Raw genomic sequence first — 17,318 nt, 5'->3', positions numbered from 1 at the left:
ACCTAAACTCGAAGGCATTTCAGAAATGGACTTGTCGGATCCATTAAGTTGTTTGATAAGAAGTAAGAGAGACACGACAGCATTTGGCAGGAAACCGCGGTAAATTAATCATTCCTTGCATAGCTTGGAATTCAAGAGCTAGACTGTGAATTCTAAAATGTAGCTCAACACACAAACCTCCTGTCTGTCACTTTATATTAATGCCTTCTTGTTTTAGACATCCCGATATTTGAACAGGATTTTTTATTATAATCCTATCGATCCTCCTTGAACCATGCATCAGGTCGCACATCAGACTCCTCTGTTCCAGGGTTAATAAAACAGCCTACTTAGCCACTAAGAACAGAAACAATCCATTCAAGGCAATATTCTGGTGAAACCCAAGAACAGCAGCATCTTAAACAAACAAGCAGTGTCTCCAGGAGACCTTGCCTTGTGGATACAGAATTGGCTTACCCAGAGAAGTTAGGGTGGTTGTAGATGGTTTGTGTTCTGCATGGAGGTTGGTGATCTGCAGGAATCTGTTCTGAGACCCTCTCACTTCGTGACTTTTATATATGACCTGGATGAGGAAGTGGAAGGTGAGTTAGTAAGTTTGTAATATGAAGGTTGGTAGTATTGTCGCTAGTCTGGAGGATTGCTAGAGATGACAGTAGGACATTGTAAGGATGCAGACCATGGAAAACTGGTGATTGAAATTTAACCCAGAAAAGTATGAAGAGGTTCATTTTGGTAGGTAAAATTTGAAGGCAGTATATAGTTAATGGGAGGGCTCTGATCAGTGTGCATGTCCATAGGACACTCAAATCTGCTGCTGCAGAGTTTGATAGTGTTGTTAAGAAGGCATATTGTGTGTTGGCTTTCATTAACTGTGGGATTAAGTTCAAGACGGTCCTATAGCCTTATCCCTTAACTCTGTCCTGACTCAATGCCTCAGACTGCTGTTCATTGACTTCAGCTCATCATTTAATACAATAATTCTCCAGAGGCTGGTGGAGAAGCTGTCCTTGTTGAGACTCTCTGTAACTGGATTCAGGGCTTCCTAATGGAAAGACCACCCACAGCCTGTCAAGATCGGTAGCAAAACATTGAGCACTATCACTGAGCACTGGCGCACATCAGGGTTGTGTGCTCAGCCCACTTCTGTTCACACAACTGACCCATGACTGCATTGCCAGATCCAGCTCCAACAGCATCATCAAGTTTGCAGATGACACAACAGTTGTTGGCCTCATCAGCAACAACGAGGAGTTGCACTACAGAGAAGAGGAGGAAACATTTTGTGAAATGGTATGAGAGTAATCAACATAGACAAGACGAAGGAGATGATTGTGGACTTCAGAAGGACCAGGAATGACCACTACACATCAACAACTCTGTATTTGAGGGAGTTCATTTAACTCGTGACCTACTGTGGACACACAACATCTCCTCACTTGTCAGAAAGGTGCACTTCCTGAGAAGATTGAAGCCGGCAAAGCTACTGATCACCATTATCTTAAACTTTTATTGGAGCTCTATTGATAGCGTCCTGGCTGGCTGCATCATAGTATGGTATGGTTGCTACAGAGAAATGGATCGGAGATCAATCCACAGGACCATGAGAGTGGCAGTCCCCCAATCAACATGATCTACCAGAATTGTTGACTGAAGAGGGTGTGCAAAATCATTGAGGATCCATTGCACTCTGCACACAGCATCTTTCAGCTGCTCTCATTGGGAAAGAAATACAGGAATATCAGAGCTGGCATCACCAGGCTGAGGAACAGCTTCTTCCCACAGGCAGTGAGAAGGCTAAACGACCAAAGGAACTGCGTACACTTACCATCTGAGAGTCATGTTCATTAAACAATATCTATTCATTTATTTCTTTATATAAATAAATAGATAGATATCGATGAATACAGCCACTCCCTGATATATGTCTGAGTTCCGCTCTGACTGACTGGTCAGATCTCGAAATGGACGTAGTTGGACATAAGTTAGCATGGCATGTAGTCCCCACACTGATACCACTGCCCCATGCTCTCGTAACAGCCTGCTGTACCGTACTGCACAGCATTCTTTTATCCTGAGAACTGAAAGAACTGCTATGACATACACAATGTTGGGATATTATCTGACATTCATTATCATATGCACGCAGCCATTAAAATCTGGAATATGTCCCCGGTAGATGAACAACCAAGTGTAATTTTTATTTTTACTTATTTTTAAAAAATTTATACAGTACAGTATTTTCGATTGTATGTACAGATGGGCATAAGTTGCACAGGTCGTAAGTAGAGGAGAGGCTGTACTTGTTCTGCATGTGCATTGTTTTTCTGTATGCGTGTTATATGTGGTTGTATGTCTGCATGTTTTGGACTGGAGAATGCTATTTCGTTGGATTGTACTTGTACAATCAAATGACAATAAACTTGATTTGAAGAGCTGTGAGATAATGTTGTAGCCATTAGACCTTAGTTAGACTCTACTTGGAATATTATGTTCAATTCTGGTCACCTCACTACAAGAAAGATGTGGATGCTATGGAGAGGGTGCAGGGGATATTTACAAGGATTCTGTTTGGATTAGAGGATGGGTTGAGTGAACTTGGTCTTTTCTCTTTGGAATGATTGAGGAGGAGGGGTGACCTGGCATAGGTGTATAAGATGATGGCAGGGATTGATCATGTGAACGGCCAGAGACTTTTTTTCCCAAGACTGAAATGGCTAGCACAAGGGTCTATTGTTTCAAGTAGCTGGAGAGTAAGAGGGAAGGGGGATGTAAGAGGTAGGTTTCTCGCACAGTGGTGGATGCATAGAATGCACTGCTGGAAACGGTGGAGTCAGATGCAATAAGATCTTTTAAGAGACTTTTTGATGGGTATATGGACCTGAGAAAATAGAGGGTTATGCAGAAGGGAACTTCTAAGCAGAGTAGGCTATGAGGTCAGCACAGCACTGGCTCTGTAGGGCTCTGTACAGTGCTGTAGATTTCTATGTTCTATATTTTTAAAAAAAGATGAATAATGATAATAACTTGACTTTTCTGACCACCAGGTCCTGTTGCCAGGATGCTGAGGATGAAAAGCATGGCTCTGTGGCTTGGTGAATAGTGTAAAACCTTTTCTTTTGCTGGAACAGGGAAATGTAAACTCAATTTTTGCTTTCACCAAAAAAATCTGGAATATGTCCCCAAAATGACATGGATGTTGGAGATCAGTTGAAACTAGAGACTGAGCAATAGGTTTTAATTTAGTAAGGGTGGTACAGCTTAAAATGCAGACTTCTTTACTGATGTATGGAATTCATTGTAGTATAAGAACATTCAGTCAAGACTTTCTTTAGGGGAAATATGAAAGCTATAATCATAGGGTTATGGGAAATGAGTTGACGAAAGGGTCTGACTGAATTGTTCCAGCTGCAAACAGACTCCAGACAAATGGGCAACTTCCATGTTGTAATTGAATAATAGATTCTATTATTCCAAGTACTACAACCTGTAGGTGAATTACTTTAGAGTGGCATGGTGGTATCGTGGTTAGAACAATGCTATTACAATGCCAACGTCCTGAGAGTGAATCCACTGCTGTTTGTACATTTTCCCATTCCCGTGGGTTTTTCCAGGTGCTTTGGTTTCCACCCATATTCCAAAGATGTATGGGGTTAGCAGGTTAGTTGGGCAGTGCGGATTTGTGGGCTGTAAGGGCCTGTCATCATGCTGTATCATTAAATTAACTTTAAAAAAAATTTGTTTTCTTTTCAGAGAGAAGTCAAGATAGCGTGATTTTGGTACTCTCAGATTCTAGCTCAACACAAGACGTCTTCACAGATGCAGCGAGCTCCCAGGACAGCAGTAAGAAGGTTCACTCTGGTAAAGGTAGTCCGTCATCTTCTTCAACTGTGGAGGCTACTGTATTATCCAGGGAGAGCCATGGAAAACTGGAGGAAGAAGATTTTGGGTTAAGGATATCTTCAGAGGATTGTAGAGGTGGCAGTGCAGAGATTACAGAAGCTATTGATGCTTTGACTTTGAGGCTGGCAGAACGTACAGGTCCCAGGGCACCCATGGAGTCTGCTGTCCCAACCAGGGAGCATTATAGGAAGTTGGAGGAAGAAGATTCTGTGGGACGTGTCTGCTCTGAGCTGTGTAGGGGAAGTAACGTGGAGATCAGTGAAGGCATAGATGCTCTGGCTTTGAGACTGGCAGCACAAGCAGGGGCAAAATTGTATGCTGAGTCACAGTGTCAGATTAGTAGCATTAGCACTGCTAATGTTGCTCCCACCAGGACCACCTCCTCATCTCTCTGTGACTCAAAAAAGAAAACAACAGAGCCATCAGGAGATGTGAAAGACACCTACAGATTGGAGGACCTCCCTCAGAGCCTGTCTGGAGACGAGAGGGAGCAGCGTCGAGTCTTAATCGAGCAATGCATTAGAGCCCTCCATCTGTGTCTCAGTCGATTCCCTCAGCACTATAAGAGTCTCTACAGACTGGCTTATCTGTACATCTATAGCAGAACACACAAGGTAAATGCATATCATTCTTTTGTAAAGTCTTCTTCAGATCTCAGCAATAAATTGCTGTTTGAAAAGCTGAAATTTGTATGAATGAAAAGTTGTGATTGATCGAAGGAATGCTAAAATGGTAAGAAGAACCTATACTGGGGAGGGGTGAGAATTTTCAGCTCTAGAGTTATTACTGACTGATTTGAGGTCCTGCCCAAGAAATTCCATTCTGTGGCAGATTGATTTTTTTTTTGTGTGCTGCTTCATTGAATTTTATCAAAAACCTGATCCCGTTCAGGGAAGTATGCAAGCTTTGGGAAATTCAAGCTGTCTTAGCTGGAGAACACACCCTGCATTATTTAATGGCCTAAGCCTACCTGGGCCACTGTTGGGATAACAGGCAAAGATGATTCCAGCAGTAAAGGATATTTTTCTGGAAAGTAACTTCCTGTTAGAAAGATGCATTGTTCACCCTCTTGAGTTATTGCCATCTCCACTGACATGCTGAGTCTTCATTAATTTCCACTGCGCTTTCAATATCCTTAATGGCTACTCGGATGTTTTTCATTACAACTTATCCTTCATTTTACCTCTGAATAATTACTCAGAAATTCATCCCAAGTCGGAAGTCTAAATCCACTATATCCAGTACTCCAAAATGAGGTCAATGAGACAGTATACAAGGTACTGGGGTGACTGTACCATTTTTAGTGTTACCAATAGGAGTAAACTTTAGGCATTTGTTGACTGGCAGTTTGGACAGTTGTATGTGCCAGAAAATGGGTGCCTTTTCTCTGTCCAATCAATGATGTCATAGATACTGTCATTGACAGGCACAATGCAAAGTAAGCTGGGCTGTGCATGGCCCTGAGCCATGTATGGATCATTCTTAAATAGTGGAAAGTCCAAAAGATGCTGCACAATCTTTCTCACACTGTGATGGGAGGTCTTGTGCATTTCACCGTGTTGAACCCCCACACCTGATTCACCAGCTCCCCCACTGTCTATACCTGTAAGACGTGCCAGCTGTAACTCCTCATAGTCACTGTAATGGTAGAGCTGGTTATCTGTTATGAGGAAATGATGTGACCATTGCTCCCTGCATGCTTTCTACTTGGATGACTATGACTCTCCATGTGTCTGGCAGCATTATTATTGTGGGAATCTGTGAACCAAGGATATTTGTTGGCTCAAGGCAGTCAGTGAGGATTCTCCAGTTGTCATTCAGCACTCTTATCACAGAGTATGTTAATCAGCACTCACATGACTAATGAATGCTCATCTGCCTAGAAATAAATTTTAACTTCACCCTTTTGTTAGCAGACTTGAATCCATGCCGCCTTATAATTGTTTCATGGGAAGTGGAAAATCTTTCACTATGTTTGCTCTAAAAATACTTGCAGAATTTTTTCATACTTCTCAGGATTTAACTAAACCTTTTCTGCATCTTTTGGAAAGGCACTTTTTACACCATCTTCACAGAAATAACTTTTTACAATTACTGTAGTATGATTCCATTCATTTTCCTTGAACTAGGCTTGTTCTGCAATGAGATGTGCAACATGGCAACCATCTTCTTTTAATTCAATATGTTGAACATAATTTCCATGCTGTTATACATGTACCATGGGAGTGAAAATAAAACACAGGATCCCATTGCCTTTTTTTTGGCCTATTCTAACTCTGCTGCACCTTTTAAGGTCCATGAAAAAGCATATTGACTCTCTGATCTTCTGTGTTTTAGAAGTTTATTGTTCAGCCCCTCTTTGCTTTTTTACTTCATTAGATTGCCATTATTGAATTGCAATTAGTTCCACGTTCCCACTGCTGATTTCTTGTAGCTTTCCTTCATGTTTGATATTTGGCAACCTCAGCAGACTTTGTCAATTCTTTTTGTATCTGTGACAATTCAAAAACATTGATTCTCCTTGCTGCTTTCTGTGGCCAGCCATATATTTGTGAGCTAAAGGGCTTGTTTCTAGGTGGTTAAGCTCTTTGATTCCAACTTTAACAGCATCAATAATCTTAATTAGGGCTTGGTGGGGATGATATCTGAACACTTATCACCTTTCTTTGATTTATGCAAAATTGGTTTTGAAAAATTAGATGAATGAAGGAAGTAAAATTAAAAGCAAAAGAAAACTTCAGCTAGTTGAAATCTGAAAGCAATAACACAAGTGTGATGCTCAGAAGATCTGGCAGTATCTGTGGAGGATGCAACAAAGTTAATATTTCTGCTCAATGACATGATTGTCCCAAGCATGGGCAATGTGCAATGTTTCAACGTCATCTGTAGCAACCTTTAGATATATGCTTCAATAACCATCCTTAGCTGAGTGCTGTGTGGCTGGATTGCTGTGTAACTTTGCTGTCTGGAGACCTGAAGTGTAAGAGTCCATATCACCTTTACTTAGTTGCAGTCTACTGGTACCAGGGACTATACACATCAAACAAGAATCTGTGCTTGTCCTCTGTTTGTCATGTATATTCATGATTAGGATGAGAAAGTTGGTGACATAATTGGTGAGTTTACAGATGACACCAAAATTAGTGATATAGTGGGCAGTGAAAAAGGTGATCTGAGATTACAACAGGGTCTCAATCAGTGGTTTTCAAACTGTTCCCGTAAACTCACATTCCACCTTATGCAATCCCTATGTCATAAGTGCTCTGTGATTAGTAAGGGATTGCTTAAGATGGGATGTGAGTGGGAAGGGAAGGATGAGAATCCCTGCTCTAGACAATAGACAATAGGAGCTGGAGTAGGCCCTTCGGCCCGTCGAGCCAGCACCGCCATTTTACAGATCATGGCTGATCATTACCATCAGTACCCCTTTCCAGCCTTATCCCCATAACCCTTAACTCCTTTGCCCACTAGAGTCTTATCTAACTCTCTTTTGAACATAATCAGTGAATCTGCCTCTACCACCCTCTGTGGCAGAGCATTCCACAGATTCACACTTCTCTGGGTAAAAAAATGTTTTCTCATCTCCGTCCTAAAGGGCCTACCCTGTATTCTTAAACTATGCCCTCTAGTCCTCGTCTCCCCCATCATTGGGAACAAGTAATCGGACTTCACCCTGTCTATCCCCCTGATAATTTTGTATACCTCAATCATGTCCCCCCTCATCCTTCTAAACTCCATCGGATACAAGTCCAGTTTTTCTAGCCTTTCAGCATATGTCAACCCCGCCATCCCTGGAACTAACCTTGTAAATCTGCGCTGCACACCCTCTATAGCTAGTATGTCCTTCCTCAAAATTGGAGACCAGAACTGGACGCAATACTCCAGGTGGGGTCTCACCAGGGCCCTGTACAACTGCAGAAGGGCGTCTCTGTTCCTATACTCCAATCCCCTCTTTATGAAAGCCAACATGCTATTAGCCTTCTTCACAGCTTTCTGAACCTGCATGCTAGTCTTCAGTGACTGGTGAACAAGTACTCCCAGATCTATTTGCTCCTCCCCACTCCCTAGCTTGTCTCCATTTAAATAATACTCAGCTTTCCCATTATTGCCCCCAAAATGACCTAATTATTACTGAAATATTTTGCTTGAGCAAAATTGTCATTAGCCCATTTCCTTTGGAGTGATGAAACTGCACATAATGAGTCAATTAGGTATGATTAAAACAGTGGTTTTCAAACTTTTTCTTTCTACTCACATTCTAATTTAGAAATAATCACAGAGCACTTATGGCACAGGGATTGCTTAAAGTAGTATGTGAATTTGGGGGTCAGTTTGAAAACCACTAGTCTAGATCAATGGAAAAAGTGGGCTAAGTGTTGGTAGATGGGGTGTAACTTGGTCTGGGTGGTAACAAAGATTACTGTGTGCTTGGCTTCATTGGACAGAGCAGTGGATATAAAAAGCTGGGAAGTTGTGCAGCTGTATAAAACTTTAGTTGGGACTGTGATGTAATATTTGTAGATATATTTGGGAGATAAATTGATAAAATTAGAGTAGGTTACATACATACACACACTTTAAAACAGATCTTATTTGAAATACTGAAGAATTTATATTCAGTGACCACAGAAACTATGAAGAATGCTATGCGCATTTCACAAGTAGGTGCTAATTGAAATGATGTAATGAAATGAATGGACTGGAGACAGGTCGTCTGTGTTGAACATTTTTACAACAAGAATTCTGACCTTTCTGCAAAGTGCTCACTCAAAGGTCACTCCTGGGTTCTTGTTTACCTAAAAACAACAGATGGGAGCAGAAGACTAAATCCTATTGTTTGCTGGAGAAGGAGGGGGATTTTGGGAAGATAGAGAGAGAGGAGAGAGAGAGAGAGAGAGAGAGAGAGAGAGAGAGATTGAGATTAAACAAAAACTCCAGAGTGGCAGATGGCTGGCTGTGCTATCTGTCTGATGTTCCTCTTGGAATAAGTCGAACAGAAAGGAACTCTGTGATAGCCTGAAATAAAGAGGTTATCACCTGGAGAACCCTGATGGGGCAAGTTTCATCAGCAAGACATTGAGGTGACTAATGGTGGTAACTCAGTTGTAGAAATCCTGGAACAACACATCTCTCTCTGCAAACCTACAAAGAATCTTCCTGAGTGGTAACCATTTACCTTTCGAGCACCAAAGCCTGGTGAACTTTATACGTGTTAAATTCTGTGGACAGTATAAGAATTGCCTGCAGCAAGAGAACTTGGAAGAATGAGCAGTGAGATTGAACTGTGAACCAAAGAACTTTTCTTAAATTTACACACATATTACATACATGTGCGCTTAGAATTGGAAGGGGGTTAAGTTGGGTTAGGTAAGTTAATAGAGATAAGTTTAAGTTTGATTCTTTATTCATGGTTAAAAATAATTAAAACAACGTTTGTTTAAGTAACTACTTGTCTTGGTGAATGTCTATTAATGCTGGATTTTGGGGTCCTTTGGGCTTGTAACAAGGCACACTTGGAAGTATTGTGTACAGTTCTGGTTGCTGCATGACAGGAAGGATATGGGGGATTTGGAGAGTGGCATAAGAAGGTAATGGGTAGATGGAATGAGCTGCCAGAGGAGAAGGTAGAGGCAGGTTCAATTACATTTAAAAAAAAAAAGTGGCCTGATCCATGAATAGGAGAAGTTTCAAGGGATATGGACCAAATGCAGGCACACAGAACTAGCTCAGGAAGTCCCTTAGTTGGCATGGACAAGTTGGGCCAAAGAGCCTGTTTCTATGCTGTACACCTCTATGAATCTAAGTGCTTCTAATTCAGTGGAGTCAACTATCATGATAAATAAATAGCCTCTTAATCTTTATAAAATGCTCCTAATGCCGTGGTGTGAGAAAATGTTGACAAAATGGTGGTTGTTCTGCTGGTGGTACTTCCAGTGGCTCTGCAATGATGAGAATAAAAGGAACGTAACAAGGGTTAGACTAAGAGGGTCCAACAGATGCACTGATATACATAGATCATTATTCACATGATACCAGTCCATGATATCTTTGCTCCAGCAGGAATTATAGCTGGAGTAACCACTTTGCTCATGGACATCCAATCTTCTACTTAGCTTCTGCTTTTCAAGCCCTTTCAAATTACCCCATCTTGCAAGAGAGAGAAAAGGATGTTTATACCAAAGTCCAATATAATTGCCTGAGTTCATTGTAGTTATTGAGTGTGTGATGTGTGATTAAGCCGAATGGAACCATGAGAAATGGCTAGTGCAGTAATTGAGAAGTTGCTGAGTGAGATTTCTGCTGCTGTGGTCAATGTCTGTCTCGACTGTGACTGTCACTGTCAGTGAGAAGGGCCACAGTATTCATCTTTTCATTTTTAATTTCACTTTTCTTACCTCCAGCCTTTCTTTCTGCTCTGGTAACCCTTTTGACATTTCTGGTGCAGAGCGCATTGTTCTTCTTGACATTATCTACAAAATTACAAAGGTCCACGTCAGTAAAGCAAGGCTGACTCTGCCTCCCTAGAAGACCTCTCTGTGTAGCCATTTGAGTAAGAGAACTACAGAGACTTGAACAGTTGGTGGTTTAGCAGAGGTGTGTCCATTTGGAGCAGGAACACTTATGGCCTTGAATTCATGATTTTTAAAGCACACAGTATTGCAGATCAAATGGCACACAGGTGATTGCAGATGCTGGAATGTGGAGCAACAAGCAGTCTGCTGGGCGAACTCAGCAGGTCGAGCAGCATCAGTGGTGGAAAAAGAATGTTCACTGTTTTGGGTCAGGATTCTTCATCAAGTCTTGATAAAAAGGTTGATTGCAAGTGCTGTATGAACATGGATCATGAATCCTAGTATGCTCAACAAAGTTCCATTGGAATACCCCTTCTCCAGATGTGTTGTTAATTGTGCAATGCTGCTTTTGTGAACCTCTTAGAGGAGGATATATTCCAGGCCTTTCTGTTTACATTGATGGAAGGGAAAAGTGGACATTGTCTGTATGTCAGCGAGACAATCTAATGAGGCCATGTCCAACAATAGGTATCCGTTTGCACAATCCCATTTAGTCTCCCAAATATTTCAACAACTCTCTCTAGATTCTTCCATTGTTACGTACTAGATCAGTAAAGATGGAAATCAGCAAGACAATGGTATCTTCAAAAGAATAATTTTTGTTAAGAAATATTAATAACATAACGCTTCTTATTTAACTCTATCTTAACACCACTATGTGCAAATGTGTGTGTGTGTGTGTGGGGGGGGGGGGGGCTTAATTCAGGCTTAATTCTGAAGAAATGATTTTAAAGTTCAGTCAGCTTTGTTTTGAAACTCAGATTCTTTAAATTGTTGTTCAAAAGCAATTATGGAGTAGTTGTGAGGCATCAGACTTCTCAAAGCTCATGAAATTTTTGTAGAGTAGTTTTCAGAAAATCCTTTCTTCACGCAAATGATTTCCCTCTCTTGCATGGAGGTTTCAGAACGTGTTTTCTTCCAAGATGATTTCACAAACTCCGGTATGAGTCTGACGAAGTAACCATTACAATAGTTATGATTCAGAAACAAGAATGACCTTGCTTTCTTTTGCCCAGAATTGCGTCAGTCTCAAGTGGCTATTTAAAATGCCACCGCAGCACTGCTCTCTCTCTCTCTTGACCAAGAGAAGCAACAAAATAGTCATCCCTTTTGGAGCCACTATCAGTCTGTATTACTCACAGAATGTTACGACATTTCAATTCTGTGCGACTTATAGGATGGTCAAGCACCTTCTTCTTGTTTCAGTGTCTCTGTTTTCAGTAATATCTTCTCTGAAAATGTCTTTAATCATGTGACATTAAGTTATTTCACATCTAAATGCTAAAAGCATATGACTTTATCTCTTCCAAAAATTTTTGAGGCAATGCCTCTGATCTGTCTGCTAACCAGATGCCATCTGAGTCTCCATTCTAACAACATAGATAAGCAAGCAAAGAGCCTTTTGTTTAATTAAATGTCCTTCTTGAGCAACTCATTGCCCTAGAAATTCCAATGAACAAACACTTCTAGTTTTATTGGAGTTGCTTACCAGACTTTGTAACTCTGAGTGTAATTGTGTGTGCCTGTGTGTCCCTGTGTCCAAACCCACAAAATGACTTCATTAAAAAATAATATAGAATTTTACATACCAAAAGATTAATAACACAATTTCATCACACACTCGCCTATACATGAAGTGTTAGTCACAATGCACGATTAACCTATTAACCCCCACGTTGTTGAAATATGGTAGGAAACTAGAGAACCTGAGGGAAACTTCTGGAGACACGGAGAACATGCAAAGTCCTAATACACAGAACCTGGTGTTCTGAGGCAGCATTTCTACTAGCTGTTATACTTGTTGGACAAGTATTATAGGTACAGTTCAATTTTTTAAAAAAAGTGGTAACAGATAATAAAATTCAGCGGTTATTTGTGAACCAAAGCTCCTGGGAATTGTGATAAAATCACACTGAATGTTTTTCTAGATCAATCTTCTTCATTGTTGCAAAAAGTTGATTCTTTGTTTCCTTGGACAGTGAATAATGCTCCTCAACAAAGGTCTAATTAAGTCTGTAGCAATACGACAGCATGATTACTTTACTGGTTAGTGCAGCACTATTACAGCATCAGTGACCCAGATTTGAATCCAGTGCTGTCTATAAGGAGTTTGTATGTTCTCCCTGTGACCTGCATGCATTTTTTTCCGGGTGCCCCGGTTTTTTCCCACCCTTCAAAACCTATAGGATTGCTAGATTAATTGGAAAGATTGGGCACCATGGATTTTATGGACTGGAATGGCCTTTGACCATACTATATTTTTGAAATAAATTCCATTCATTGTTTTTCTGGATGCCTTAAGCACTTGCTTAAAAGTCCTCTACTTTTCAAAAGGCTCATGAAAATTCTAATTGAATAAGGCAGTTTCTCAAGCAGCAAGCAGGGTGAAACAAGAAGTCTGCAAATGCTGTGATTGCAGTAAATACACAAAAAAAGCTCTGCAGGACCTGAATCCTTAGCCAAGGTATGAGCAAAAAGCAGGCAGGTGCCTAAATAAAAAAAAGGGGAAGGAGAGAAGGGGAATGGAGGGGTGGTGTGGTGTGGAGTGCAGGCCAACAGCTAAGATGCCATAGGTGGACATGGATAGGAGGGCAGGAGGAAAAAAAGCTGAGAATTGATATGTGATTTCCGAGCTGGAGGAAAGGAGATGAAAGGATAGGGAGAGAGAGATGGGGTGAGGAGCCAAAAGACAGGAGACATAAGGATAGGGAAAGAGAGACGCAGTCTGGGGGGGGGGGGGGTTGGAAGCTAATGGAGACCAGAGAAGTCAATGTTAATACCATTTAGTTGGAGGGTGGCCAGATGGAATATGAGGTGTTGCTGCTCCACTTTGCGGGTGGTCTCAGTTTGGCAGTGCCTGAAAACATAGACAGACATGTCGAGTACTTTAAAATTGGATACACTGTCCTATAAATGATATCATGGGGAACAGCAAATGATGCCACTGCATATATATTAATGATTCACTTTTCTCTTGGGTACTGTTAATTCATAATTCAGTCTGATGGCTTTCTCTGGTGTTTTGATCACAAGAAAACAGGATTTATTTTCTCACTTTTTCACAGAAGAAAAAAAAAATTTAATCTATATCTGCTTCTCCTGCCAAAGCTCTAATCACTGCTACCATGCAGACAGCAAATATTTTCCCACCTCCACCTTAATTGTGGGAACTATAGCAACTAGATTTTGTTCTGACTGTAATGAAAGCTCGACATGCTTTCCAGCATTTTCAGCATTTGGCTTTAGTGGTTTTATTTGGCTGTCTTCACTTCCTCCCCATGCCTTCATGGGTTAGGGTTAGCGTTAGGGTTCCCTCTCCATTGGTGGTCTTCACAAAGCATCTCAGCCCTCAGTGTCGACTATCCCTTTTCTCTGCAGATGCCGCCTGAACTGCTGTGGTCCACCAGCAGATTGTTTTCTACTTCATTTGTGTCTGACTGGTAAATGAAAGGCCATTCACATGGCAAAGGTGGGATCATCTCTTGGACTTCATTTGTGTTTGACTGGTAAATGAAAGGCCATTCACCTGGCAAAGGTGGGATCATCTCTTGGATGAGTACATGAGTTCCCCATGACTGTACACTTTTGAGATGCCTAGTTTGTTTCATCAGCCAATGAATTTTCATAAACCAGAGATGATCATGCTGGAAACTAATTAATTATTTAAGAATTAAATTTAATGTATGATTAACACTTTCATTACATTTTCAATAGGCATAACCACAGAATAAAATTAAATTGAGATACAGTAAAATCCTTGTTATCTGGAATTCAAGCAACCGACCTCCTCAAAAACCAGCAAAGAAAGTTGTGGAAAATAATGGTGCACCTCACCATCAGTTCTCCATTCACATAGCATGCAGTCTTAAACAACCAGAAAACTCAGTTATTCAGCATCCACCAGTCCCTGTAGGTGCCGGATACCAGGAATTTTACTGTACATCTCAAATCAAATAGGTGTCATTGCATGGAGATAGAATTCAAAATTCAATTATAAAATTCTCTGCAAACCTTGCATTTTTTTGTGCTCTTTTGAAGCTGAATTATAGGCCTAAATAATTTTCAGCTACTGCTACTGAACTTTTGCCCTTATGGTTGGTAGGTGATGGTGGTAAATTTGAATTAGAAAGGAAAATAGCTATTTAATGAGTCCAAAATGCAGATCTGCTTCATTTTTTTAAAATTGTGCTAATCTTCTGAATTTTAGTTTGGCAAGTATGTGATTTTTTTAAAATATGGTGAGGTCACATTAGGTGGGCTGAGAACACCTATTCATAACTTCTAATTTTGTGGTCTTGGCAGCTCTGATGTTGCCCACAGCCTTGGCAGCCCTGAGCCCTTCATCAAGCCCATTCCTAGATGAAGGGCTCAGGCCTGAAACATTGGTTGTATATCTTGTGGATGCTGCTGAGTTCCTTTATGTTTCAACAACCACCACAGATTCTGCAGTAATTCTAGTTTCAACCCTGATATAATGAGTTTCTGCCACTGGTGAAATTGAAGAGCAGATGGATAAGAGATATTGATTTCAACAATATTAGTCAACGAGTAATTATTGTTGATTTAGAGATTAGACTCTGAAAAAGCCTCTGGTAACACGAGTAATAAAATAGGATTCTTGGGCACATAAGTAAAAATTTTCAGAGAATAACAGTTTACACAGTGGTTCTCAACCTTTTTCTTTCCACTCACATACTGCTTTAAGTAATCCCTATGCAGAAGTGCTCTGTGATTAGTAAGGGATTGGTTAAGATGGTCTGTGAGTGGGAAGAGAAGGTTGAGAATCACTGCTCTAGACCCAATTGTTATTGAAATATTTTCCTTGAGAAAAATTGCCATTAGCCCATTTCCTTTGGAGTGTTGAAACTGTGGACATAAGTCAATTAGGTTCGATTAAAACAGTGGTTTTCAAACTTTTTCTTTCCACTCACATAACACCTTCAGCAATCCCTTATCACAGAGCACCTATGGCATAGGGAATACTTAAAGTGGTATGTGAGTGGAATAAAAAGGTTGAGAACCACTGGTTACAGGCTTTTAAAATTGTAACAGGGATTCTACAAGGTACCTTTTTTTTGCTTGATTCTTTTCTGAACCATCAATTTCTAGTTCTATTCCATGATTCCTGAATAAAACGTTAAAACTGTGAATCCCGCACAATAATGAAAGTAAAATGATTCAGTTTTTGTTGATGTGTTCTCATTCTGGATTTCCTCCAGGAATTGTCAGTGTGAAAATAAATGCAGAGAAAAACTGAAGCTATAAATACAAAATGAGAATAGAAATAAAGTAAATAAAAACAGGAAAATTGAAGAAGCCTAAATAATATCAGAAGTATAGAAGCTGTGTAACATCCACTTATTAAATGTGTTTACATGACAAAACCTGCCGTTAGTACTATAGTAACTAGATGAAAGTGATTCTTGGAAATAGCTCGGAGCTAGATCTTTCAAAATGCCAATCAGCTATATTCCTAGTATTTATGAGTCCAGATTTCTTTCACTCCCATTGTCCTTACCGAATTCCTGATCGTGAGCTGTGAGCTTGCCAAACGAATCCAGTACAGCACCTGAATGTTTGCGTGGTAAGTGTTCGGCACTGAAAATGTCAACATAGATTTTTTTCATTGAGGAAATCAGAACCCATTATGAATCTTCAAGTCAAGCAGTCTAAAGGTTAACCCTATCCCAACAATTACTGCAGCTTTTTTATACTTAGTCTTTTAAAATATAAAACGAACAATTTTGCATTCAAACCTTTTTAATTGATGGATTAATCAGTTCAGTTTCACTTTTATAATTTAAGAATTTCTGAATTTTCTTTTGCTAATTTAAAAAAAATCCATTCTGAGTATTTGGTGGAGGTGGGTTTCCACAGTGTTCATGAGCCCACCAGTCCCTCAGACAGTCATTTTTCATGTGTAAGAATGGAAAATGAATTTTAGCTGGCTGGCTTCTTGATCCTGTGAGACTGATCTCAATCCTTTCTTAATGCAGAGATGTGAAGCACTTTTCGACTGGGATTATTGGACAGTGGCCAGAAAATGTACCATGCTGAACATCAGCCCATCAATGGAATCTGCTGAATTGTCGGAGGCAATTTTTTGATTTGCTGTTTCTCTTTGATTTGCTCTGGATTGATCCCAGAATCCCATCTCAGGGGGTCTTCTCCTTTGCTGGGTTCTTGCCAGGTCAGAGGCCTTGCCTTGGCTCCTCTCTCCCATTCTGCTGTTCAGTCTTGAATAACATTAGCGCTGTTTGGATCTTGGGTGGCGAAGCAAGGGTCTGCAGATTTTGCTTGGGCATTAAACTGGATCAGTATGCTGGGATGTGGAAACTTGATCGGCTCTCTCTTGATTAAAAAAAGTCATTAAGTGACAAGCGTGACTATTACAAACACAAAAAGGGATAGGCCAGATTATGTGGTCCAAGTTGTTTCAAATTTATTGATGGATATGATATGCTGAAAGTTGAGTTATAAATGTCCCTGTCCTTGCCGACTTTCTATTTTGCTTGAAATTGGTTAAAGTAAACACCAAGGTTTATAAACCAAATGATCGGGTTCATCTGCCATCATTTCTTATTATCTCAGATCTAAAACTTATTACCTGTTCTTTCTACTTCTAAAAGTTTAGCCAAAATTAACTTGGCCTAGTAAAGTTGTTTGTAATAATAATGATAATGAACACATTCACCAACACCAACATTTTTACTTGCTGCAACTTTGTAAAAAAGCCTGCAATAGAAAGTATTAAATTTAAAAAAAGAGGTAATAAATACAAAAGAGAAATGGATAATAAATATTCACAGTTGTCATAGTACAAATAAAAAGTGACTTACAATAGTG

General features: G+C 40.1%; 1 protein-coding gene across 8 annotated transcripts in view; it reads left to right on the top strand.

Annotated features, from left to right (window-relative positions):
• Nucleotides 1–17,318, top strand: part of cabin1 (calcineurin binding protein 1) — a 570,396-nt gene that overhangs the window by 202,872 nt on the left and 350,206 nt on the right. For all 8 annotated transcript variants that reach the window (XM_069933017.1, XM_069933018.1, XM_069933016.1 and 5 more), the window contains one exon: nucleotides 3,751–4,514. In XM_069933017.1, coding sequence (XP_069789118.1) covers nucleotides 3,751–4,514 — 764 coding nt within the window. The remainder of the gene's footprint in view (nucleotides 1–3,750; nucleotides 4,515–17,318) is intronic.

The sequence above is a fragment of the Narcine bancroftii genome, chromosome 4 (genome assembly GCF_036971445.1).
Source record: "Narcine bancroftii isolate sNarBan1 chromosome 4, sNarBan1.hap1, whole genome shotgun sequence".
Taxonomy (NCBI): Eukaryota; Metazoa; Chordata; class Chondrichthyes; order Torpediniformes; family Narcinidae; genus Narcine; species Narcine bancroftii.
The sequence above is the reverse complement of the archived record's forward strand: the minus strand, read 5'-3'. Positions and strand labels throughout refer to the sequence as shown.